The sequence below is a fragment of the Cydia splendana genome, chromosome 11 (assembly GCF_910591565.1).
Source record: "Cydia splendana chromosome 11, ilCydSple1.2, whole genome shotgun sequence".
NCBI lineage: Eukaryota > Metazoa > Arthropoda > Insecta > Lepidoptera > Tortricidae > Cydia > Cydia splendana.
The window spans coordinates 16,734,543-16,761,530 of NC_085970.1; the positions used below are offsets into that span (position 1 = coordinate 16,734,543).

At 39.7% G+C, this 26,988-nt stretch overlaps 2 protein-coding genes and 1 long non-coding RNA gene across 4 annotated transcripts in view; all 3 read right to left on the minus strand.

The window, feature by feature from the left end:
* The window catches only part of LOC134794983 (uncharacterized), a 312,799-nt gene that overhangs the window by 129,899 nt on the left and 155,912 nt on the right, over nt 1-26,988 (minus strand). The gene's annotated exons all lie outside the window — the stretch shown is intronic.
* The window catches only part of LOC134794914 (uncharacterized), a 443,559-nt gene that overhangs the window by 47,177 nt on the left and 369,394 nt on the right, over nt 1-26,988 (minus strand). The window lies entirely within an intron of this gene.
* LOC134794898 (stromal interaction molecule homolog) overlaps nt 6,288-26,988 on the minus strand; it is a 145,924-nt gene continuing 125,223 nt past the window's right edge. The window contains exons 11-15 of one of the 2 annotated variants that reach the window (XM_063766743.1): nt 26,706-26,768; nt 18,050-18,140; nt 16,876-17,037; nt 8,600-8,802; nt 6,288-7,942 (exon numbers count right to left, since the gene is read on the minus strand). In XM_063766743.1, coding sequence (XP_063622813.1) covers nt 7,788-7,942; nt 8,600-8,802; nt 16,876-17,037; nt 18,050-18,140; nt 26,706-26,768 — 674 coding nt within the window. In that variant the 3' untranslated portion in view covers nt 6,288-7,787. Of the gene's footprint in view, nt 7,943-8,599; nt 8,803-16,856; nt 17,038-18,049; nt 18,141-26,705; nt 26,769-26,988 lie in introns of those variants that run through there. The other variant, XM_063766742.1, reaches the window with a different exon arrangement.

The following is a 26,988-nucleotide window of genomic DNA, read 5'->3' on the forward strand; positions in this document are numbered from 1 at the left end:
ACGGCTACGGTGTTCAGAAAAAACTGCAGTCGAGCTCACAACGTACGATCTAGTTATTTCCTTCAGGATTACAACAAATGTGCAAGTTGCGAACTTTTCCAAAAAAAACAACGGGTTGCACTCAGGGAGTGCCGGCACAAGTGAAAACTCAATGACTAGTGCAAAATGCAGGAGGTTAACGCCATCTAGCGTTATTTCGTCGCATTACTTGAACCCCTAAAGTACATCACTGTTAGTACTCATATTAATACCAGTTAGAGCGAAACTCACTAGATGGCATCAATAAAGAAAAACTCAATGACATTACATGTAACAGTCTTACGGTCACGTGATCGTCTTACGGTGACGTAATCTCACGCGAGTTTAACATTTTTTCCCCACCTCAAAAAGTGCACAGGGCCGTTATAGAAGTTTTCACTTCAAAAATGCAAATTTCACAGGAAAATAGGAAACTTTCATATTTGAAACGGAAAATCTCTATTCCCATAGATACAAAGCAGCGATATACGAAGCTTATATCTTCGATTTTATGATTCAGTTTTTTCTGTGGACAATAGGGAGTATTACTGCAATGTTCTGCCGCCAGAGTGCAGCACTAATTTGTTTATCTACACACATATCATAAACTCTCTATGATGCCTTCAAAATCCGTAAATAATGGCCCACATTACGATAAACTGTTCTGTTACAGCAAATTTCTTATCTGTGAAAATGTGGTAATAGCTTCATTACTATATCAAAATCGATTTGGTAATGAAATTCAAATTTCGAACATCTCTGAAAAAAAAAGCAATTTGATTTGACCCCTATTCTAATATCAGTCGAGATGACGTTTTATTCGAAATCAAATGTCAATTGCATACAATATTGACAAATCTCGCTTGTAAGTTGGTATCGGACGATATGGTAATCGACCCCGACTCTAGTTTGTCTCTGAATTAAAAAAAAAACTACGGATGCGTGACATGCGTGAAAAAAGTTTTCATTTGCCGCCATTTGACGTACAGTTTATCTTTTAATTAGTTTGTAGTAAAAAATAATTTGTTTTGTTGTTTTTAAAGTAACTATAACAAAAGTTTCGTGTAAAATGTGCGATAAAGATATTTCGGAGACGCCACCTCATATCTGCGAGTTCCGCAAGGGAAAAAAGTGCCCCAATGTCGGCTGTAATATGAGGTCAGTGAATATATTATAGAAAGTTTATAATATATGTGTAGATAAAGCAGTGTATGTAACTGTACATAATTAGGCATTAAAATACTCGTGTGATCCTTTTATGAAACTCATTTCATTCGTTTCATAAAACCACACTCGTATTTTAATGCCATTCATTATGTACCAGTCACATAAACTACTATTACTAAACCATAGAGTAACTTGTACATACTAGGCCTTAAACAGTTTTTTATTTTAAGTTTTTACTATGACATTGTTGCATCAATGCGGTTTGTTTACAGGTGGCCTACCGCGAAACGCGAAAATCGAAATTTCTTTATCTGCCTCTCTATCGATCGAATAAGCAAGAGTGATAGAGGCAGAAACCGAACTTTAGACTGGTATGTTTCACGGTAGGCCATGTGATTGAATTAGTGACGCCCTCTACGCAGAGTTTTGCGTAATATTCCCTATTTTGAAAACTCCGACGGCACATTGATCAATGTTACTCAAAACCAGGTAAGAAAAAGAAAATGCTGTTTTCGTTGGATCAATTTATTGACAGTTATTTAACAATGTATCACGATTTGTCTTTTATTACATATCACGTTCAGATCTACATCGTGATAACTAAATTAATATTGCATTTGCTAACATTATTCTTCTTAAGTGGTCTGCCGAGCCACGCTCGGAAGACACCCTTAGCCCTTTCGACGCCGCTTGGCATATCTATAAACATCTAGGTACAACTTTAGGCATCCTTAGCGTTGAAAGGGTTAAAAAGTTAACTTATTTTTGTTAAATTGCTTTTGTATGTCCTGAATTCTTATCTTGTAAATTTATAAAAAATCCTATTTTTTTTTTCAAACCTCGATAACAAATATTGCTAAATTATTACTAAATAGTTAAGGGTACGCGAACCCTTCATCTCACAATAACTTCAGTAGTTTTCTAAATCACAAACATTGGGTAAGTTATTACTTATTAATCCTAACAATTTTATTAGCATATAATACACATGGGGTTCCTAGGGCATAGTCAAACGTTACACTGCTGATGTCACGATAATATTACCTAGAGTGGGACCAAGATAACTCTGCACGGCATTGCAATGTGATTAATTGATCATTACTTAATGTCAAATTTCTATGAAGATATGACGTGTATAATAATGTTCTATTCAAGTTTGTGCACAGTTAGCTTGGACGAACTATATTATTTTACACATAGCTTGGGTACGGAAAAAACTGTCATATTTATACAATTTATAACCTTAAAACTAAAATATGTATTGAGATGACGGCTGTCACCGTATCCAAGCTATGAGAAAAATCCTATAGTCACCGATAGATAAGATACAACTATGTAAAGTCAAGGGTTCCGGCTTAGAGCATGCCGAAGTGTAAGTTTAGCCTAGCAAACCATCGGTATAGGTTTTTTACACGATTAAAATGACAGAACTGACTCTAGAACTAAATACCTATAGACTCCTTAGAGTAAAAAAAATGTGATCACAATTGCCATTTTAGTCGAGAAAAAAACAATACATAGAGCCGGCGGCAAAAAGGTTTAGTTGAAAAGGCGCACGGTAGTGCGTTAGCCAAGTTAGAACCGAACCGACCTCCACGCTAGCGATTGCGTACACAATTAATAAACTGACAACACTTATATAATGTAAATTTTCAAAATTCTACGTTTCACTAAGCCGGCTAAAAACTCTAATAAATAAAAAAATCGGAACTGAGTGGCTTTTTGTAAATTTCATATGGGCGCCATCAATACAAAAGGACATAACAACCACATGTAGGTATATTTGTGACGATTTTAAGCAAAAGACAGGTTTCTTTATGATGTTGAAGGCAAACAAGCAGATCCGCCTGGTGGTAAGCAATTACTGGAATACCATCTGCATTTTTATCGGAGTATTAACAACTACAACTTTATGAAAATATCACCTTAATGGCCTCCGATAAAGTACACTTTTGCAAAAAAACGTCACATTGAAAAAACAGCGAATAATAAAAATTTGAGCCACGCGGTTTTTCAGTCTGACAACGTTTTAGCACCGAATTACCTTAAAATACGCTACACTACACAGATAGGGGTGACATCGCTATCATACTACGCAAACGAGGGAATGATGCGACATGACTTGTTTAGTTTTACTAAATTTTACTTACAGAAAATTGACACGTACGTTTTAATGAGGGTTATCAGGATTGGTAGTATAACTAGGTATATTCAGAGACGGGCAAAAAATATTCCAATATAACTGGGTTATGATAGAAACTGCAGTTGACAGAAAGCGGGTTTGATCTAATATGATTACAGTCGAAGACATGTTGTGTTTCAATCACGAAAAAGTGTCTTCTTAAATTGTTTAATTTATTCGAAAAATATCATTATTTATTCTAAAACGGAATTTCCGAGGAAACTACAGTTTGACATAGATATTCACATAGAATATAGACAATTATAGTATTATGAACCGTCTGTAGCAAACATAAAGTAACTGAAAACCCTCATTAATAGGCTGTAACAGTTATTTACAAAAGTATTATCTAGTTAATTTTAAAGTAAGCGCGAATCCTATGTAAACATGAATAATATATATTAAAGTATAAAATAGAGCGAATAACCTATTGATTTGCTGAAATAATTAAAAATATGCCGAAGTCTAGTCAAATCCCACTATGTCGCTTACAATAAGGACGAGATTTGCTTGAATAGATACGAGTAACCTGTCAAAGCGTCCTTCGCCATAAGCAAGCGACAAAGTAGAACTTTTTGCTTGGAAACGACACAAATACTCTAGTTGAAAATAAATGTTATGTTTACAATGATATGCTCATGTATCACTACTAAGCGAAAGTAGGCAGTTAGATCGAAAAAAGTGATTAAAACTGTCAGCACAAAATAGCCAAATCAAAATCTAGTCAAAATATAAGATAAGTAAGCCCCAAAAATAAACAAACTGGGAGAGAGTTAACAATTTAGAAATATAAATACTAGATAGTCGAAAAGAAAACATTCCAAACAAGCATTTGAAAGTGTATAAAAATCATCACATATATTTTGGGTCATTCCACGAGAATGTCGTTTACGTAACGCTATTGCCGTGTATGGCAGCTACCTCAACTGAATTCGTAAAGTTCAAGAAAATACTGCCAATTTCTTCGCCATTAGTCATGAAATATTACCAGACCCAATATCGCTTTCTCAGCATTTTCAGAAGTATTAGAAGAATGGCGTGACGTAAGCTACATTTTCGTGGAATACCCCTTTTGTGGTCGATCAGATCACTCTTAAAACGCTATTCATAAATATTAAACTGACTTTTATATTGCCTAGTTACGTAGTGGATCTAATGCAAATGCAATGTCACATGATTTGTTATTAACAAAATACTTGGCGATTTTTTTCGGTGTGTTTTTAGGGTTCCGTACCCAAAGGGTAAAACGGGACCCTATTACTAAGACTTCGCTGTCCGTCCGTCCGTCCGTCCGTCCGTCCGTCCGTCCGTCCGTCTGTCACCAGGCTGTATCTCACGAACCGTGATAGCTAGACAGTTGAAATTTTCACAGATGATGTATTTCTGTTGCCGCTATAACAACAAATACTAAAAACAGAATAAAATAAAGATTTAAATGGGGCTCCCATACAACAGACGTGATTTTTGACCAAAGTTAAGCAACGTCGGGAGTGGTCAGTACTTGGATGGGTGACCGTTTTTTTTTTTGCTTTTTTTTAGTTTTTTTTTTTGCATTATGGTACGGAACCCTTCGTGCGCGAGTCCGACTCGCACTTGCCCGGTTTTTTTTCGTTTATATGTGACCAGGGTTGGGCAGTATTTCAATTACATGTATTTGAAATACGTATTTGAAATACATTTTTGTATTTTGTATTTGTATTTCAAATACTACCTGGAAAAGTATTTTGTATTTGGTATTTCAAATACTGCACTCACATGTATTTTGTATTTCAAATACTTAAAGCATCAAAATACATTTCTACAAAATACATTTTATTAAATTCTATAATCCTAAAATGGAACGTTTATTTAAATATAATGTACGACTTGTACGAGGGCAAATACAATGCGCGAACTATTCTGCGCGGAACTTTTCTTCAACAGCCAGGGTATAGGGTCATTGCAGTAGTTTCCGTCCATGCTCTAGTTTTAGACTACTTGACGGATTAGCAAATAATATATTTCATTTTTAATTTACTATTTGCGAAATATAATTTTGATATCCCTCAGAGAGACTCCGAGCATAGCCCTTTCCATAGCTCGCTGAGCGACTTTGAATTTATGGACCAGTCCTGGTCTGGTCCATAATTTTGATATGTAGACAGATATATATATTGTTTCGACATTAAGGATTGAAATCAGTCCAAATTTGTGCAGCAATGTAGGTTTATATTCAAATTTCGTCAAGTGGACGAAAACTAGCGCAATGACCCTATAAGTTTTTAGGAAAGGATATTCGTTAAAAAAACTAAATGATTAAACAAAAAAATTGGAAGGTATTTTGTATTTGAAATACATTATTTTAAACACTGTAAGGGGTCATCCATTAATTACGTCACACGAATTTCTAGGTTTTTTGACCCCCCCCCCCCCCCCCCCTTGTCACATTTGGCAAACCCCTCCCCCCTAGTGTGACGTCACATTTTTTCTACGAAATCGCCAAATCGAATTAAGTAAGTACCTAAGTATTATTAATATTTTATCAAAATATTTTTGACGATATAAATATTAGTAATTTTATAACCCAAAACTGCTTAGGAAAGAAAATTAAAAGAATAAAAACGATTATCGTTTTAAAAACTTGTTATTTAAATGTACAGCGAATGAAATAATTAAAAAAAAAATCGGTTACTGATGAAGTTAAAGTGACGTCACAAAGTTTGTGTCTCCCCCCTCCCCCATGTCACAATATGTCACATTTTCTTGACCCCCTCCCTCCCCTAAACGTGTGACGTAATTAATGGATGACCCCTAATTTGTATTTTGTATTTCAAATACCCGTCACCAAAGTAATTTGTATTTGGTATTTCAAATACTTTTAAAAATGTATTTTGTAATTTGTATTTGAAATACGTGGAAGCCAGTATTTTGCCCAACCCTGTATGTGACACAGCATCTCACATGGTATTACATAAAATACATTTATATACAATGTCCACAATACTCCGTCATTCGTAATACTCGACAACTTTAAGTACATACGTCGGAACAAATAATTAATAAAACTATTTAATTAATATAATAAATTCTACCTAAATTCAAAACAAGTGTAGACAACAGTAACATATGTGCAAAAGTGCTAAACACACTCAGGGCTAAATACATTGAACTATTTCTCGCTCACTCATAAATATATGTTGTATTTATTTACAGTCCATTAAGATTTTAGTACTTATAAAAAACAATGCAGCAATGCCGACGGTTTGGTAAAATAATATATTAAACAGATAATAAGGTGTATTCGTCAAATGTAGTGGCTTTTAATTTTTGCAGTACCTATTGTCACAAATTCCTTCAAATCACTCACTAAAAGGTAGGACCCTAAATATTTGCAATTTTCATATGTCGGAAGCACTCTATTGGACCTATGGTCTGTTCTAAGGTATTAGAACCATGTAGATAAAATTGACCTATGAAATGAGTGTGAAACAGTCAATTCTTATAACGTAAAATTGTCGTATACAAAAATATTTTTTTACATATTGGCGCCACTATCGTTCGAGATTTAACTATATTTTTGAACGTGTAAGTTAATTTCCACGCGAATGAGATAAGATAATATGGAGTCGATATAAAGGTGTCACATTTCAAAAATAATGTAACTATTCATTATGCTGCTAAAAGTCAGGAGTGTTAATCGCATAAGGCCGTTTATTTATTACGGTAATTAAGAATGGTACTGCCATTATGTTACGAGAGGTGCCATTCTGTCATATAAACAAAATGCATAATTTCAAATAGCAGGATGAATGATGATTAAGTTTATAATTTATAACAAACCAAAGTTAAAATATCAAAGTGAATTTCCTACAAACTTCACTGATGGCTGAGGTAGGTTCGTTAGTTACATTACATTCCGCCACTCAAAGCGCAAATACAAGTGTGGCTTGATGGACTTTTCATTGGTTTTAAATGTACAGTACAATCTCACTAATCCGGCACTAATGCTGACACAAGAGAGCCGGATTACTGGAAGTTAGAGAAAATTGCATATTATTGATGTGTAGAAATACATTTTACTAAAATACTATATAAAAAAAACTACTCTTATTTGGAACTTAGCCATTAATAAAGAGATTGAATGGCGAAAATGTTAGCGCACATAGTAAATTAGGGCATAGAATGATCATTTTTGTATCCCAATATTAGTGCCGGATTACTGGATGTACCGAACCATCGAAGTGCCGGATTATCGAGATTTCACTGTATTTGTAAATATAAATATACTCAGTGGATATATTTCAAAAAACTACATGGTTTTAGTTATTATGGAAAAATTGAATTATGCTTTTTGTTTCTATAAACAATATCCACCCTAACCATCCTAATTTCGGGCCTTATACAGCCTAGGGCCTTACCGCACCGTGGGCCGGCGTGTGGGTCACGCCGGGGTCTTGGCCTTCTTGCCGAAGGGCAGATGGAGGCGCCGCCGCCGCGGCTTGGGGACCCCGTCCTCCTCCACCAGAGAGGAGTCCGTGGATTCCTCCTCAGGAGGCGTGATGCTCGACGGGCTTGGGGCGTCCACGCTCATTGAATCTGAAATAAGGTTTATCAAAAGTTTAGTTTTTAAAAATAATTAAAAATATTGAAAAACCGTGCACAGTGTAATTAGATTCGCGACAGTTATTATTTTCGTCAAGTGGTCACGATCCTAAGTAATGAGGGTCCGACTAAGAAGAAGTAGGTACAATCACTTGCGCTCGCGGTGTTCCAGTAAAGAAAAAATTGCCTTGCACCTTACTACCGGCAAAGAGAATAAATAGTATAGAGGGGTCCTGTCATAGTAAATTTTGTAGTCACAGTAAATTTACTGCCATCTATCGACACACGACTAAAACTCTAAATGAAAACGTATAAAATTATCAAAAAAAATTATATATATGGATAAATGATTTTATTATTTTTATATCATTTTGACCCATGTTCATTCACTGATATTTATGTGTTAAAATTGTTAAATATGAAACGGTGTCGTCACGCCATCTAGCCGAGTATAGGCTAAAGGTGTGTGCGCCATCTATCCGAGAATGACTTTTTCTTGATTTCCGAGGCACGTTTTTTCCTTAGACTTTATTCATCTTATACGAAGTTACATATGTCTTACTACCGGCTACCTGCAAGGCGTTCAAACGAGAATCGCCCTAAGGGTGGAACACCGTGAGCGCAGGCGATTGTACCTATTTATGTACTCACTCTCAGTCAGAGGCTTCTGTTTGGCCAGCGTCGGTCTCACTCTGTCCGGATCCAGTGCGACGATGTCAGTAGAGCGAGATCGAATGATCTGTGCGGGGGTGCGGCGCGGCGGGGGGAGCGGGGCGCCGCGGAGGGAGGCGCGTAGAGCAGGTTGGGACTGCGAGTGCGGTGCTCGTGTTAGCTCTTCGCCTGTCCAGTTTACGCTGAAAACGGAATGATAAACATTAATTCCACCTAAACTTATACCGTAAAAGCACCCAACTATAGTCCAGTACACAGACAAAACATCCTCTAGACTGAGCATAGTCGCGCTACCCCCGCTGCCACGCATACGGTAAATTTACTCCATGTTCGAGTCGAAAGTGTCTTTGTGTGACGTCCGTGAACTCGTTCGTCGTTTGAACGGACCAATCACGGCACGGGATCTCGCTAACCTCGTCCCGCGCACCCCCGCATTTTTGGCAGCATCGGTTGCATGAAATAATTGCTCTAAACTACGTCTAGAGGATTCCTAGTCTATGGTCCAGTACTACAAATATGGTCTACCAGGGGCCTATTTCTCGTACGTTACAAGTTCACAAGTCTATAAGCTTACATTTAAAATTTCATTGTACAAGCGTGTTTTAATTCTGTTTCTCGTAGGAATGATTACTACAAGTGCTACAAGGCGGCTGTCTAAAGTTAGAAAATAGGTTTGTTTACTATGCAAAAAGGAAATGCAATTATAAAGGTCTTCGCACACTATATCAACTCCACGCCACTTCGGCAGCACCTCTACTCACACTCTTGATGAGTAGTCAACTAGTTGATCCACCCAATGGTCACTAGTGGGCAATGCGTTGTCAACGAGTGGACAACGCGGTGTCAACGAATTAGGCCGCCAAATGGTTACCCGTCACGCGTCAGTCGCAAACGCATAGTCGTTGCGGGGACGACGTGTGGTCAATGCGTGGCAAACGTGTCGGAGTTGACCTTTAGTGTACGACGCGTAGACCACACGTCGTACACTACTTTAATATATTTTTTGAAATTAAACCTAGAAATTCTGACATAGGGCTTAAATTTCAATATTTGGCATAGAATCGAGTCGCCGTTGAGTTGTTGTAATGTGCGAAGACCTTAAATGTTATCTTAATGTCAATGTCACTGTTATGCATCATAATCTTAATAAGAGAAAATAAAATGGCTGACTTGTGGTTTCGGAATATACAAGCGTATAATAATACAAGTAGTAATGAAAAGCGTTTCTCAAAATTATCAATTACAAGTGTAAAATCAAACTCAGTTTCGTCAGTCACTCTATGAATGTTTACAAGCTTCAGGATGGGTCAGTTTTTTTTATAATACGGGTGAATTCGTTACAAAATTATTATGTTATTGGTCATTTACTGGTTCTTTCTCAATTATAATAATTTCATAGGAATGAGTTTACTGTTTTTTTTTTTGGAGAATAAAAGCTAAATTTAAATAATATTACTGATTTTAACGAAGTGCATTCAAAACTTGCACGTTTGAGATCTTAAAAATGCAATATTTTCATTTATTTATTAATAGATTTTTACCAAAAACGCATATTAGCAGTTTATAGAGACTCCTCGTTATTTCGTGATAAGTCACAAGCTACAAGTATAAAGTACAGCTTTTGAGAAACGAAATCACTATTTTAGTATATAATATCTACTAGTGTTTGTCGACTTGTGAAACAACAACACTTGTGAAAACTCTTTTATCCCCGCTCTTGTAACAATTATACATTTACGTGAAACGAAGAACTTGTAAAAAATATTGAAATACAAGCGTTACCATAGAAGACAAGCTTTGTAACGTACGAGAAATAGGCCCCAGTTCGATACGTAATGAAAGTCAATGTTGTTTTTAGTTGTCTGAGCGCTGGTGGCCTAGCGGTAAGAGCGTGCGACTTTCAATCCGGAGGTCGCGGGTTCAAACCTCGGCTCGTACCAATGAGTTTTTCGGAACTTATGTACGAAATATCATTTGATATTTACCAATTGCTTTTCGGTGAAGGAAAACATCGCGAGGAAACCGGACTACTCCCAATAAGGCCTATATAGTTTCCCCTCTAGGTTGGAAGGTCAGATGGCAGTCGCTTTCGTAAAAACTAGTGCCTACGTCAAATCATGGGATTAGTTGTCAAGCGGACCCCAGGCTGCCATGAGCCGTGGCAAAATGCCGGGATAACGCGAGGAAGAAGTTGTTTTTAGTTGTCTGAGTTTTTTCCTACATTTATAATAATATGCCTTATTATTATCACTGTGTACAATCGCCCTCGAGCAGGGAAATTGTATTTGGCGAGAAATTAAACAATCTAATGCCAGTGAAAGCGAATCAATCGAAAGCCAACTCACCCAGTCTCTGCACGCCAAACTGCTGGTCGGTACCGACACTCTGCATTGGCGAGCTGATGCTGTGGCGACTGGGGTGAGGGTTTTTAGCACACAAATCGACAGTTTTAGCGTATTTTTGATTTATCACGACGAATGAGCTTGCGCATACGGTCATGAGCAGCCATCAAATCGATCTACCTTCAACTGGCTTTTATAAACGTCAACATATTCGAAAAAACTACCCTACCTACTGTCGCTAATTAATGCGTTCCATTTTACTATATATAGAAATGACATGTATCAAAAAACTAACAAATAAAACTAAACTAGATACAGGTGCCTCCAGAATCTCGCGAACTAAATTGACAGGTCAATGTGCACAAATGATACCACAGTTTGGCCAGTGCTGTTCATATAGATATTTTCAAAAAAGTTTGAATTACAGAATATCGCGAGAATTCACCACTAGGGGCGCTACTGTTGCGCGGTCAGTTAAAATGTATCTTTATATAATTTTGTTAAGTTATACCTAATATTTTACAAATGTTATTTGGTACCTATTTCGAAATTTGTGCATTTTTATAGTAATAGAGACAAGGATATTGAGATAAACATATTGAAATTGAATAAATATTTTATTTTATTTATTTTGTTTTATTTGTTAGGAAAACTTAGAGCTAGAGTAACAACTTAACAAGTTGGGTGATAACACAGAAACGGTGATTTTGGCTCAAAATACAAATAAGGCCAGCCAAGACAGGGAGATATTTCGTACAATGTGATTAATTTCTCATTTAATTTGTGTGGTGTGGACGCAAAAATTGAATTGTCTCGGTGATGCATATTGCTTCGATTGTAAAGACCACCAGTCACCAGTCCCTAAAGTGGACATTCAAGTTGACAATTAGGTCACAATGGATCAATCTTATCTACCGGCTACATGTACAAAATTAAATCACCAATTTTAGGTTTATGGCGACAACCAATAAGCTCTGGAAATAAACAACTTGCCCCCAAACATGCATACTAAATACTAACATTGTGTCAATTTCGCATCCACACCTGATTTGATCGGTAACGTCACAATCTTACAATCAAATCAACCACTTTTCTCGTCACATTCATATAAATCGAAATCGTTTGTGACCCCTAAAGAATTATCACATCAGTGTTGCCAGGGCTCTGGAGTCCTAAGTTACGGTTCGTTTCCCTAAAAGTCACGTTTTTGCTGCTTAAGTCACATTTTAATATTATTGTATTGTATGGGTAATAGGTATAGCTGGTCAAGCAAATCTTGTCAGTAGAAAAAGGCGCGAAATTCAAATTTTTCGCCAATCTGATCAAATTGCCCGATCGAATCGACGTGCGGACGCAAACGCCAATTTGGCTCGCCGAATTAAACCGCCGATTATGACCGATATTACCGATAAAATGGAGTGTGGATGCAAGAATTCCAATTTGTGACGCCAGTATTTTAGTTTTGAAGCAAATTTCCAATTTAGGGGGCTCTAATATCACCATAAATCTAAAATTGGTGATAAAATTGGAAATTGCCACCAATTTCATTTCTGATCAAATCGTTCGATTTGATCACTTCTGTCCATACAGTCCTGTAAGTTCCTTTTATTATTTCTTGTTTTTTTTTTCTCCCTGAAAATAATCAATTCTTGTGGATAAAATGCAGCTTTCTTATCAGTTTTCGAACAATCACGAGAGCCTTTAAGCAGTATCCAGACGGGATGACCAAATCGACTGATTTGATCAGAAATGAAATTGGCGTCAATCTCCAATTTAAGGCGTATCCAGATTAGTCAACTTTTCGCCAATCTGATTAAATTGCCCGATCGAATCAGGAGGTGTGGACACAAAAATACTAATCTTCGAAGCTAGTATCTATGGAATGCTAGGATCTGTACGTGCGTTTGTTTATGGTACTAAAATTGGTGATTAAACTGTGTACGTGTGAACGCTAGATGAGATTGGCGCCAATTATTTTCCTGATCAATTCGACCGATTTGATCAGGCCTGGATACCACCACGGAGAAGAAGTAGAGGCAGGGCTCCAACCTGGTGGTCTGATGCCATACGCGACGCTACGGGCGTCAACATCCAGGGGGCAATACAGCTGGCCCAAGACAGGGGGGTTTGGAGAGCGGTGGTGAAAAACTGCACTCCTGATGGTCACGACCCTCAGCCTTGAGGAACCGACAAAGAAGAAGAAAGGATACCACTTAAATCACCAATTTTAGATTTGTGATATTAGAGCCCTCTAAATTGAACAAATGCCCCAGAACGAAAATACTGGCGTCACAAATTGGTATTCTTGCGTCCGCAACTCCGCACCTCATTGTATCGGCCATTATCGGCGGTTGAATTCGGCGAGCCAAATTGGCGTTTACATCCGCACGTCCTGATTCGATCGGGCAATTTAATCAGATTGGCGAAAAATGTACTAGTCTGGATACGCCTTTACCAACTGGTGTAGTGAAAATGAAATAGCCAAACGCAGATTGTTTTTGCAGTCACAGACAAAGAAATATTGAATTGAACTTTTGGTTGACGATATATTCCAGACATTTACGTTGATACGAAATCTTAATAAAAAACAATTATTAATCAAAGTTAACCTATCTATCGAATCGTAAACAAATTCGGAAAAAACACTGTTATCTTCACAGGCATATTAATAAAAGCGCGAAGCGTGAAATCGCCGGACCTAGTCACACAGTCAGTGCGAAAGAAAAGTTTTGAATGTTTACACTGTTTACATTGTTCACCGCTCGCGCGACTGCAAGACCGTGCAAGTGCAACTAGTGCAAGCAACGGTTCATTTAATGGCGTCTGTACTCAACTTGCGGCATTTATTATTCATTAAACTTAATCAAAAGAAAATAAAAAAGTATATGCGTAAATAATTTACCCCCGGATAAAAATAACACAGTAATGGTTTTTGAGAACTCATAAATCTCAAAATAACTGATGTAGTGCAATGATTAAGGTACAGACTAAAAGAAATGAATCATTACACTAAAAAAACAACTACTAGGTATACTATCAAACTAAATAACACTTTCATGTCAAGGTAACAAGTCTCATTTTGCCACGACTATTATAATAAACATGATGGTGGATGTAACGTCAAAGTAAAGTAGCTAACACACTATCGCACCGCACCAAGGTCCCACAATGACCTTGGTGCGGTGCGATAGTGTGTTAGCTACTTTTAACAGTGCAAGTGTCAACTTGGGTGCATTCACTGCGTTCCTAAATAATACGAATTGCAGAACTAAACTTGTACAAAATTCGACTAGCTTAAAAAGTCACAAAAATTGCCTCATGATCGAAAGTCACGCACATGTCACACGAGAAGGCGAAAAGTCACGAAAAATGTGACTTTTGTGACCATCTGGCAACACTGTATCACATGGTAGTAAGTGCAATATCTTACTTATCGATATCATTTTATCGACATATACTCGTAACTATTTTTTCTTTGCTATTCCTGGTATCATTTTATTTGTCAAACTCATGTCAATTTAGTTCGCGAGATTCTGGAAGCGACCTTAGGTATGGTGTCCGGAACCATCACACTGCGATTTTTAAATGAAAGTTCCATTTTTAACTTTTCCAGGCCATTTTGAACTTACCCTTCTCTACGGTTGTAGATCAAACAACCACCTGTGCTGACTTGTCTCTACACTACCCGGCATCACTCACTTTTCTCCCCCCAGTATGAAGTGCACGGGGTCCGCCCGCCGGCGCTCGTCCGCGGGACTCCTCCGCAGGTCGCCGAGGGAGCTCTTCACTCGCAGCTCTTCTCTACACTACCCGGCATCACTCACTTGTCTCCCCCCAGTATGAAGTGCACGGGGTCCGCCCGCCGGCGCTCGTCCGCGGGACTCCTCCGCAGGTCGCCGAGGGAGCTCTTCCCTACGGTCGTCGATCAAACAACCACCTGTGCTGACTTGTCTCTACACTACCCGGCATCACTCACTTGTCTCCCCCCAGTATGAAGTGCACGGGGTCCGCCCGCTGGCGCTCGTCCGCGGGGCTCCTCCGCAGGTCGCCGAGGGAGCTCTACACTCGCAGCTCTTCCCTACGGTCGTAGATCAAACAACCACCTGTGCTGACTTGTCTCTACACTACCCGGCATCACTCACTTGTCTCCCCCCAGTATGAAGTGCACGGGGTCCGCCCGCCGGCGCTCGTCCGCGGGACTCCTCCGCAGGTCGCCGAGGGAGCTCTACACTCGCAGCTCTTCCCTACGGTCGTAGATCAAACAACCACCTGTGCTGACTTGTCTCTACACTACCCGGCATCACTCACTTGTCTCCCCCCAGTATGAAGTGCACGGGGTCCGCCCGCCGGCGCTCGTCCGCGGGGCTCCTCCGCAGGTCGCCGAGGGAGCTCTACACTCGCAGCTCTTCCCTACGGTCGTAGATCAAACAACCACCTGTGCTGACTTGTCTCTACACTACCCGGCATCACTCACTTGTCTCCCCCCAGTATGAAGTGCACGGGGTCCGCCCGCCGGCGCTCGTCCGCGGGGCTCCTCCGCAGGTCGCCGAGGGAGCTCTACACTCGCAGCTCTTCCCTACGGTCGTAGATCAAACAACCACCTGTGCTGACTTGTCTCTACACTACCCGGCATCACTCACTTGTCTCCCCCCAGTATGAAGTGCACGGAGTCCGTCAACGGGACTCCTCCGCAGGTCGCCGAGGGAGCTCTACACTCGCAGCTCTTCCCTACGGTCGTAGATCAAACAACCACCTGTGCTGACTTGTCTCTACACTACCCGGCATCACTCACTTGTCTCCCCCCAGTATGAAGTGCACGGGGTCCGCCCGCCGGCGCTCGTCCGCGGGGCTCCTCCGCAGGTCGCCGAGGGAGCTCTACACTCGCAGCTCTTCCCTACGGTCGTAGATCAAACAACCACCTGTGCTGACTTGTCTCTACACTACCCGGCATCACTCACTTGTCTCCCCCCAGTATGAAGTGCACGGGGTCCGCCCGCCGGCGCTCGTCCGCGGGGCTCCTCCGCAGGTCGCCGAGGGAGCTCTACACTCGCAGCTCTTCCCTACGGTCGTAGATCAAACAACCACCTGTGCTGACTTGTCTCTACACTACCCGGCATCACTCACTTGTCTCCCCCCAGTATGAAGTGCACGGGGTCCGCCCGCCGGCGCTCGTCCGCGGGACTCCTCCGCAGGTCGCCGAGGGAGCTCTTCACTCGCAGCTCTTCCCTACGGTCGTAGATCAAACAACCACCTGTGCTGACTTGTCTCTACACTACCCGGCATCACTCACTTGTCTCCCCCCAGTATGAAGTGCACGGGGTCCGCCCGCCGGCGCTCGTCCGCGGGACTCCCCCGCAGGTCGCCGAGGGAGCTCTACACTCGCAGCTCTTCCCTACGGTCGTAGATCAAACAACCACCTGTGCTGACTTGTCTCTACACTACCCGGCATCACTCACTTGTCTCCCCCCAGTATGAAGTGCACGGGGTCCGCCCGCCGGCGCTCGTCCGCGGGACTCCTCCGCAGGTCGCCGAGGGAGCTCTTCACTCGCAGCTCTTCTCTACACTACCCGGCATCACTCACTTGTCTCCCCCCAGTATGAAGTGCACGGGGTCCGCCCGCCGGCGCTCGTCCGCGGGACTCCTCCGCAGGTCGCCGAGGGAGCTCTTCACTCGCAGCTCTTCCCTACGGTCGTCGATCAAACTACCACCTGTGCTGACTTGTCTCTACACTACCCGGCATCACTCACTTGTCTCCCCCCAGTATGAAGTGCACGGGGTCCGCCCGCCGGCGCTCGTCCGCGGGACTCCTCCGCAGGTCGCCGAGGGAGCTCTTCACTCGCAGCTCTTCTCTACGGTCGTCGATCAAACAACCACCTGTGCTGACTTGTCTCTACACTACCCGGCATCACTCACTTGTCTCCCCCCAGTATGAAGTGCACGGGGTCCGCCCGCCGGCGCTCGTCCGCGGGGCTCCTCCGCAGGTCGCCGAGGGAGCTCTTCACTCGCAGCTCTTCTCTACGGTCGTCGATCCGCCGCTCGCGGGCCTCTTGAGCTAAGCGCTCTTCTAATTGTAACCTTTAATAAATAAATTAATGAACAATTTTAATGGATAAAGTGAGATTCGGTTAACCCGTATGAGAAAAATTTTCTGTAATTGTTGGTCAGATATTTAGTTCTATTGAAAAAGTTCTGACATGAATTAAGCTGATTAGTTATTAGACAGTTTTTAAGCGAGTGATGAATCAATAGTGTATATTTAGTTAAATATATCATCCTAAATAAAAAGCAATCGTGTAATAATCTGTACAAGGATCAAAGTGATTGCAGGGTGTAAAAACGTAATTATTCAAAGCGTCACAACTAAAGTCACAAAACTTGCGCGGTGACAAGTATCCTGACCGTTCACTGCAAATGGACAAAATATGAACTTTAGTAAGGTATGATCATGTGAACAAATTATTTAAAGTAATGTCCCCTAACAAGGAAGAAAACATTTACGGACTAAATTATTTAAAAGTTTTTAGGCGACGCGAAAAAATCGACGAATGCTTTTGACTACATCGTCGCGGAGATTTTGAACATAGGTATTAATTAACGTAAATTTGGATACTAAAATATCCAAAGACGTTTCTCGCTTAAAGTCTGAGAAATATTCAACGATATCCGAGCATTTATAAAAAAATTACACGTTTTTTAGTTAAACCCACTTAAACCGTGGAACCGATGTAAGGTTATAAAGTTATAATATTACTATCAATTATCATTGGCCGTGGAGTCTATAACAGACTATACAAACAGTATCAGGTCATCAACACAATACTTATGTATGTTTATGGTTATACGTATTTAAGTATGTTTATTTAAATGAATGTTTTGTGTTTTTGGTTAAGTATTTAAATTCAATTCGACTTTTCATATTTTTTCTTTGCGCCACCTACCGTATATTCTAATTCCATTGTCTCAGACATCCAAAGGTCGTCTGGAAGAGATCGCTCTTAAGCGATAAGACCGCCTGTTTTTACTTCTATTGTCTTAAACTACGAGTACGTGAGGTGTGCAATAAAGAGTACTGTATATTGTACTTTACCTAGCTTCAGCCAACCGCAAGTCCAGAGGATAGTGGGGTGCGTCCGCCTCGCTGCCTGATGAATCCTCCCGCCACCCGAAGTTGTCGGCCACTGCACACCAACCAACCATTACAACAATTGTATAATTTAATGTACATTAGAACCGAACATTAAAATGATTATATTGTAACTATTTTATTCATGTGTCATAAATTCGTTAAACCATATCATAGAGAAATATAGTAAGACAAGAGTGCTCACTCCATACATCAGTTATGGTACCAACAAAAAGACTATTATTTTCATAGTCGACATCTAGCATGGAGTAGCGGAATTATCAGTAGGGAAAAGGAGTTGAGACCGAAAATAGGTTCTGGACCTATATGCATGGGTTAAAAGAGACTGAGCTATAGCCCTATATGTATTAACAGACAATATTATATATTATAAGCCTACAGTATAGTGTCTCAGGGCCTCCCTCCTCGATTTCCATACAAGACAATACAAGTTCTAAATATGTTTTAGTGCATATAAAGATTAATTTTTACGAGCCATGTTAATGATTGAGAAAATATAAATTTTTTAAAGTTTTTTTTTATCACAAACATTTGGAAGAAGACTAAAAATAACTAACTTTGTGTATTAGCAGACAAGACAACATCGCAAGGTAAGATTATTCATATTAAACTTTGAACACATCTAAAAATCTAAATATTATAATTACTTAAAGTATTGTACGAGCTATACAAGATTACCTACATCATTTTTTGAATGTTAAATTGTTAATAGTCAATTACTTTGCTACTCGTGACTAATAAAGTGACAAAATGTTAATGTGTAAGTAAATCACCTACTTTTTAACATTAAAACATTATATAAAAACTCTAATGTCAATTCCTAAAAGCATGTATGAAATATACTACTCGTATAATATATTAGATTAGACCATTTCATGCACCTAAGTATTGACTTGAAGGTCCGTTGATACTATAAGATAAGGTAGTCAATAGTATTAGTAAGTTATCAAAAACAATTTGAAGAAACAGTAATGACTATATACAGTTCAACGGACCGTCAAGTATAGAAAAGCAACAGAAAGCTAAACAGAGGCAAAAGCTGGCAAATTAAAAATATCTTACCTTAAACAGAAAAACGACCAAACTCAAGATATCTTAGTTTCCGTAGTGTCACTACAGCGTACTGTCAAAGAATTTGTTGTAATATTTCATATCATGTCACAATGATCGTGTTGCTAGGGATCTCAATTGATTGTCACTGTGACAAGGCATGAAACGGTACAGAAATAAAATTCCTTAACTGTAAAAAATGGGCACTAGAGTAACCAAAGAACGCTTGAGTAAAGTCTGGCGTCAATGTAGCTCGAAGTCTAAGTAAAACTTGCAAAAGGTGGTTCAAATAAAACACAATCACAATCGTCAAAAGCTTTCAAACGTGCATTGTATAACTACCATATATCTTCAATACTCAAAATTACTACGATTTAAAAAAAATTGGTGCAAGTTACAGGGAACAATAATCTTGTCCTTTTTATATGCGCTAACGAAACTCACGAGGGAAGGTCCAAAAGTTACTATTATAATTACTATTTTTACTTATCATTGTCGTATTCTGAAGATGATTTTGATAAAATAGTTACTTGTACTTTTTATGTAAACAAGTTGAATCAGAGGAATTCTAGACCATACAAAAATCGATACCATACTGTATATACAGGCTAAACAGGCTTTTTTCATAAGATACGCCGTTTCGAACAGAGTTAGGGGGTTTTATATATTATTATTTTTGTGTGATCTTTGTACAAATGAATGCTGTGTATCTTATTACCTATTTCATATATTTTAACCACTTGACAGTCCGATACACCATCTTTAAACAAAACTTTCTAGAATTAAACACGAATCTATTTTTGACGACCGGTCTGGCCTAGTGGGTAGTGACCCTGCCTGTGAAGCCGATGGTCCTGGGTTCGAATCCCAGTGAGGGCATTTATTTGTGTGATGACACAGATATTTGTTCCTGAGTCATGGTTGTTTTCTATGTATTTAAGTATTTATATATTATATATATCGTTGTCTGAGTACCCACAGCACAAGCCTTCTTGATCTTACCGTGGGACTTAGTCAATCTGTGTAAGAATGTCCTATAATATTTATTTATTATTATTATTTATTTATCTTACCAATTTAAGCATTTTTTTTATTGAAAAAATGCACTTTGGTTACTAAAGTACCCTCGGACTGATAGCTGTTTCAAGTAGGTAATTTAAGAGAAGCTTGTTGCATTTTCGAAATCTTCGTTATTCGAACAGGGATTGTAAGTAATAAATCATGCACAATTAAAAAAAAACCCACACCAAAATTAGGTACAGTCTGATATTTATAACGCAATGTGCAAGCAAAATAAATTACAAGTGTGAAATGAGTGAGAAATTGTACGGGTTCAAAACGTTGTGAAAAGCATGTCAACGAACATTAAATGTCAAAAAAAAACAACTACCTACTTAGTATCTTGTCCTTTTGTGTCAAGAGGGGCCCATTTCTCGAACGGTATTAGCCTTATAATAATAAGTGTGTTGCCATGGTAACCCATACGATTTGACAGTTCACGGGCTAATAATAGTATGTAATAATATTAGTCTAATACCGTTCGAGAAATGGCCCCAGCATTAGACTGATACTATTAGTCGACAAAGTGTCAAATTGTATGATTTTCCATGACAATGTGGTTGTAATATTAGTCTAATAACTTTCGAGAACTAAGCCCCAGCAAATTTACTGTACCATAGATTATAATAGCGTATACTTATATGCTTCACCGTATTTGCGTAAAAACTGTTAAAGTCGGACCAAAAAAAGTCTGCGGCGGATCTGATATCCCCCGCAGTGCAAGTGTCATTTATACGTCATAATTTCATAGAAGTTTGACGTTTAAAATAACACTTCCACTGCGTGGGCTATCAAATCCGCTGCAGACTATTCTTCGTCTGACTCTAGGTATGCGTGTGTTCTTGTTTAGAAAATAGATACAATTCGAACAAATACGACGAAGAACTGTGCATGTATAATTCAACCAATGAATTTCATTGATTGTGTGACTAGAAAAACGTTTTAGCTTTTAAACACTAAGCTAAGCGAAAAGCACACGGCAAAAGGGTTATAATTGTCACGTGATAAATTAAAACCAATATTTCTATTCCATATTAGAAAGAGCGTATAGTGTTTGTTAAGCTTATTTCACACGAGTTATTTATTGTATAGTGTGAGAGATGACTTAAATTTATTAAGAACGCGAGGCGCCATTTCTTGTGCCCCTTGAATTGTCGAAGTATTATGTTTAGTTTCGGCACAAAATAAGATCGTTGCTTAAAATATCCACTAGGAGTTATCTGTCACCCCTTTTTTGTTACCTATTCTTACTTGGATCTGTATCTTTAGTAAATAAAAGTAAACAAAATCTACCCTCAAACGGTTCCTTAAGCCAGTTGAGGGTAGATGAAAGTAGTGGTATTACCCAAAAAATTCACCCATACAATATCATTGCTTGCTTATTATAACGAAACTGCTATAACGAAACATATGTGCCAACACCAATGATCATCTAAGAAGTATTTTAAGTATAACATATTTCATACATGCTTCTAGATAACTTGTAAAATTAATTTACAGCCTGAAAGCTTCCTATCGATTGTGATATAGAATACGGTTTTTAAATACTTTTATTCATAATATAATAAAAAAGTTAAACACCAAAAAATATATTTTAACATTCATACTTAATGAAATAGCTTCAAATGTCAGATCTATAAGGAACTCATATCTTAGCCGTTATACTGTTAAACAATAGAAAAATATATAATTACATTAATGCTTAATTAGGTAACAGGGCATCTTTGTATCTGATTATAATAAAACTAGTATTATTGAAGTTAATAAATAAATAAAAAATTAAACGTATCTTCGTTGGTGGTGTAACTATTCGTCCCTCAAAAATCAATTGACCTATTTCGAAAGTTTCACTTCATTTAAGTTATTTTACTGAAAACAGTTGATTTGTTAGAAATATCTAAGAATCATCAATCATTTAGGTTTGTTTTATGACACTCCTTAAGATTGTATTGTTTTTTGAAAAAAAAAATGCATGTTTCCATTAATTATAGAAAGAAATCATCACATTGTACCAAAACCTTTGTATATTAACCCCCCTACAAATAATGATTTAAATAATAATCTAGGAATGTTGAATAAAGTTCAACTGCTATTGAAGTTAAGTACGCGATGTAAGAATGCTTTAAATATATCGCTTTGAGCACTAACTTAAAAATAATTGTAGCTTAATTAGGTTAAATGTTATTCAATATAAATAGTTATCACATAGCCTTAGTATGGTTATATGTTGATATCAATCCGCAATTTACTTGTCTTTATAACATTTTATTCTATATTAATTAACGTATACCTTCCTAAAAAAACATTTATCTGATATGAAAAATTGCTGTAAAATTAGCTGCAATTGCTTATAATCGTATTGCTTTAGAGTAGTTTAGACAATTAAGGGCCACCACGCACTAACGTCTTTTGAGCGTCTGCGTCTTTTGTACGAAAATGATTTCGCGCGGGTCCTCCAGTTTCGTCTGATAACTGAGCTATGATGATACTATAGAACAATTATTATAGAAATCTCCTCTTTTAAGAGTCGACTTATGGTGACTTATTTAAGACATAAACTGAAAATCGCAATTAAATTCCAAAAAAAGTAAGACAAAGTTGCCAATTATTACTAGCGCGTCTTGTATTTATGTAAAAATAACTAAATAAAAGTACTTTTTTAAATCGTAGGAGTAAAATTACCAATAAATAAATTATCTTAGCGTGTTTATTTATAAAAAGGAATTTACTATTTTACAAACAAATTATTGCAGTGGCAACATTGTCTTACTTTTTACACGACTGCCCAAACAAAAAGAGTGTATTGTTTTCAGCGTTCATGTTTGTATGTATGTGAGTTTCTTTATTCCACCTTAACTTCTGAATGCCTTAACCGATTTAGACGTATGATACATCATTAGAATCCTTACGTCATCCCGGGTAACATAGGCTATGTGACGTCATTATAAAAACAATATGGCGGACTTAATACGCCATATTACGCAACCTTTAGAAAAAAATATCGTGCAAACCTATCGAGTAGGGTATCAAAATGAAGGGCTGAAAGCCGATTGATACTATATATGCAACATGTGGGTTTAAGTTTCATTTAAGAATTGACAAAATATGTTAAGAGAAGCTAATCTCATAAAACCAAATATTATTATTGAATGGGATACTTATTAAAATAAAAGGAAAGGGTTTGATCGCTGATCATAAAACAATATAATTATATTATATTAGGTAGGTACATACTACTCATAGTTTTTAAAACATGTTCGTAATTGCGCTTATGGAATCGAAAAGTTTAAAATATAACTTCTATTTATTAATCGATACGATACAGAGTCCGTCTAAGCTAACTCTGCACCGACTTTGGCAGAACAAATCGTGAAAGTATCATTATAACCGTATGGTTTGATTTAATTTTAACATTTATGATGATGATGACATTTTTTTTAAGGCCGAAGGGTGAGCTCCACGTAGGGCCTACGGCTCAGAGCGTAAGAAAGATGTGCGCTTCCTGCAACTTGTCCAAGTATATGCACTCGGTCCAAAGCCAGGCGCCAAAGACGCCCCCACACTAAAAGGGTCAGGCGTAGCCCGACGTACGTGACACGCTATACGCTTACCAAAGCCGGGCGCCTTTGGCGCCCTCATACTCAAAGCATCGGCCGTAGCCCGACATACGTGGCGCGTTGTACGCGTTCCAAAGCCGGGCGCCTTCGGCGCCCTCATACTAAAAGAGTCGGGCGTAGCCCGACGTACATACGTGACGCACTGCGCGCGGTCCAAGGCCAGGCGACTTCTACTGTCTCATACTAAAAGTGTCGGGCGTAGTCCGACGTACGTGACACGCTGTACGCATACCAAAGCCGGGCACCTTCGGCGCCCTCACACTTAAAGGTTTTGGCGTAGCCCGATGTACGATTACCAAAGCCGGCCTCATACTCAAAGCATCGGCCGTAGCCCGACATACGTGGCGCGTTGTACGCGTTCCAAAGCCGGGCGCCTTCGGCGCCCTCATACTAAAAGAGTCGGGCGTAGCCCGACGTACATACGTGACGCACTGCGCGCGGTCCAAGGCCAGGCGACTTCTACTTTCTCATACTAAAAGTGTCGGGCGTAGTCCGACGTACGTGACACGCTGTACGCATACCAAAGCCGGGCACCTTCGGCGCCCTCACACTTAAAGGTTTTGGCATAGCCCGATGTACGTGGCGCGCTGCACGCAGTCCAAAGCCAGGCACCTTCAAATCTCTCATATTAAAAGTATTGGGTGTAGCGTGACACGCTGTATGATTACCAAAGCCGGCCTCATACTCAAAGCGTCGGGCGTAGCCCGACGTACGTGGCGCGCTGTACGCGTGTACTAAAAGAGTCGGGCGTAGCCCGACGTACGTGGCGCGCTGCGCGCGGTCCAAAGCCAGGCCGACTTCTACTTTCTCATACTAAAAGTGTCGGGCGCCGAAGGCGCCCTCTTACTCAAAGCGTCGGGCGTGTACGAGGCGCGTTATACGCGTTCTAAAGCCGGGCGCCTTCGGCGCCCTAATGGTAAAAGAGTCGGATGTAGCACGACGTACGTGGCGCGCTGCACTCGGTCCAAAGCCAGGCGCCTTCGACTCTCTCATACTAAGTGTCGGGCGTAGGCCCACATACGTCACACGCTGTACCCTTACCAAGACGCCTTCAGTGCCCTCTTGCTCAAAGCGTCGGGCGTAGTCCGACGTACGTGACACGCTGTACGCATACCAAAGCCGGGCGCCTTCGGCGCCCTCACACTTAAAGGTTCTGGCGTAGCCCGATGTACGTGGCGCGCTGCAAGCGGTCCAAAGCCAGGCGCCTTCGACTCTCTCATATTAAAAGTATCGGGCGTAGCGTGACACGCTGTATGATTACCAAAGCCGGCCTCATACTCAAAGCGTCGGGCGTAGCTTTTAAATGGGAAAATGTCAATACATCAAGGTCCCCGACTGCAATTGAAATAAAATACACAGGTACAGTCACGATCCTAAATGAGCATAAAACTTTTGCGTTTGTTGTTTATAACCTTCACTAAACACTCATATTCTAATAATTTTTTACATTCATTAAGTTGAGTAACTAACACAACTAAAAATTATTTTTATCTTTTCAGTTCGCTTTTTCGCAGTCGTGTTTTTTAATTTTTAATTAATTTATTTTTTTTGGAATTTAATTATGATTTTCAGTTTAGTTAAGTATGATTTTGCGAGGCCCAACTATCCGAACATCTTAAAAACCCAATCGTTCATTCAAGTAACAAAATCGTTAAATAAGTTAGACTCGCACTCGTTAGTGTCATTATAAACGTCATATTTTCATAGGAATTTGACATTAATGATGCCATTGCCTTACTTTGTTACTGCAAAAGCCATACAGTTATGTTGGTCCGACTTTACTCTATGACTTTATTATTCTATTTTTCGTATTGTTTCCAGCTGTGTTTAATTATCCAGACTGTTAACTGAAAATCAATCTTATTGCTACGACATACGGTCCACCAATGGTCAGTTAAGAGTGTTTCTTAGTTCCTTGAGTGAACGACAGATCAGACAAGTTCTATCAAACAAGCACATGCCAAAAACTGATCTATGCGCTTATTTACAAGGTAGGTAATCCAATGTAGATAATGATATAATAATATAGCTTTAGGTCTTGCATGGGACTACAGAATAATATCCTAACCCACATTGTAATGAGAAGAAAACTAACTTATAACTTTACTAATAACTTTTTAAATAAATGTGAGTTAAGATGCTATTCGGCTTAGGGTCACCCCACACTATTAGCGTCTCCCGAGCGTCAGCGTCTAGTTATATGGCTGTTGCTCGACGCAACATTGGTACAACTGCGCAGCGACGCCATTTTGCATGACGCCGATACTCATAAGACGCTAATGTGGGACCTAAGGGCTACCCCACACTAGCGTTTCTCGAGCGTCAGCGTCTACTTAACTCTATGGCTGCTGCTCGACGCAACGTTGGTGCAACTGCGCAGCGGCGATATTTTGCATGACGCCGACACTCATAAGACGCTAGTGTGGGGTCTCTAAGGGATAGCCCACACTATACTTGCCGCCAAAAAGTGGCGAGTTAGGTCATAATGCCTTCTTTCACTCTTGGTTGATTTTAACAAGGGTAAAGGAGATAGCATTATGATCTCAGTCGCCAGTTGGTATTGCAGCAAGTATAGCGTCTTGAGCGTCAGCGTCTAGTCAACTAGTCACCGCTATGGAAAATGACGTTGCTGCGCAGTTGCCTGGGCCTGCCCTACGCGCGCGATTAATCGCGGCGCTACTAGTATGGCATGCGCTACGATTAGCGCGGCCACACTACGTCTCTGCCTACTTCCCATGCCACTCGTCGAGTATGTGACCAGGGTAATAGAATTGACCAGACGCCGACGCTAGTGTGGGGTCTCTAAAACACGTTCTATTCTACATGTAGGTGTTCGTAGAGCAGCGACTTGACGTCGTGGTCGTCGATCTTACCTGAGCCGCAGATGGACGCGTCGTCGCCGACGCTCAGGTCGTCCTGCGAGCTGCTCATGCGCACTGGAACGACAACGGTTTTTCAGAACGAGTACAGATGTATTGCATACTCAGTTTTTTACGAAAACGTATAGTAGGTACGAACGTGTCTTGCTATTTCAGTCAGTGTCGGCAGGCGTGGCTCATTCCGCGATTTCGTAGCTTTGCAACAGGTGGTGGCTAGCCATAAGCCGCGCGTGGCGCTGTCGCCACCTAGCGGCCATATCTGTCGTATCAGACTGAT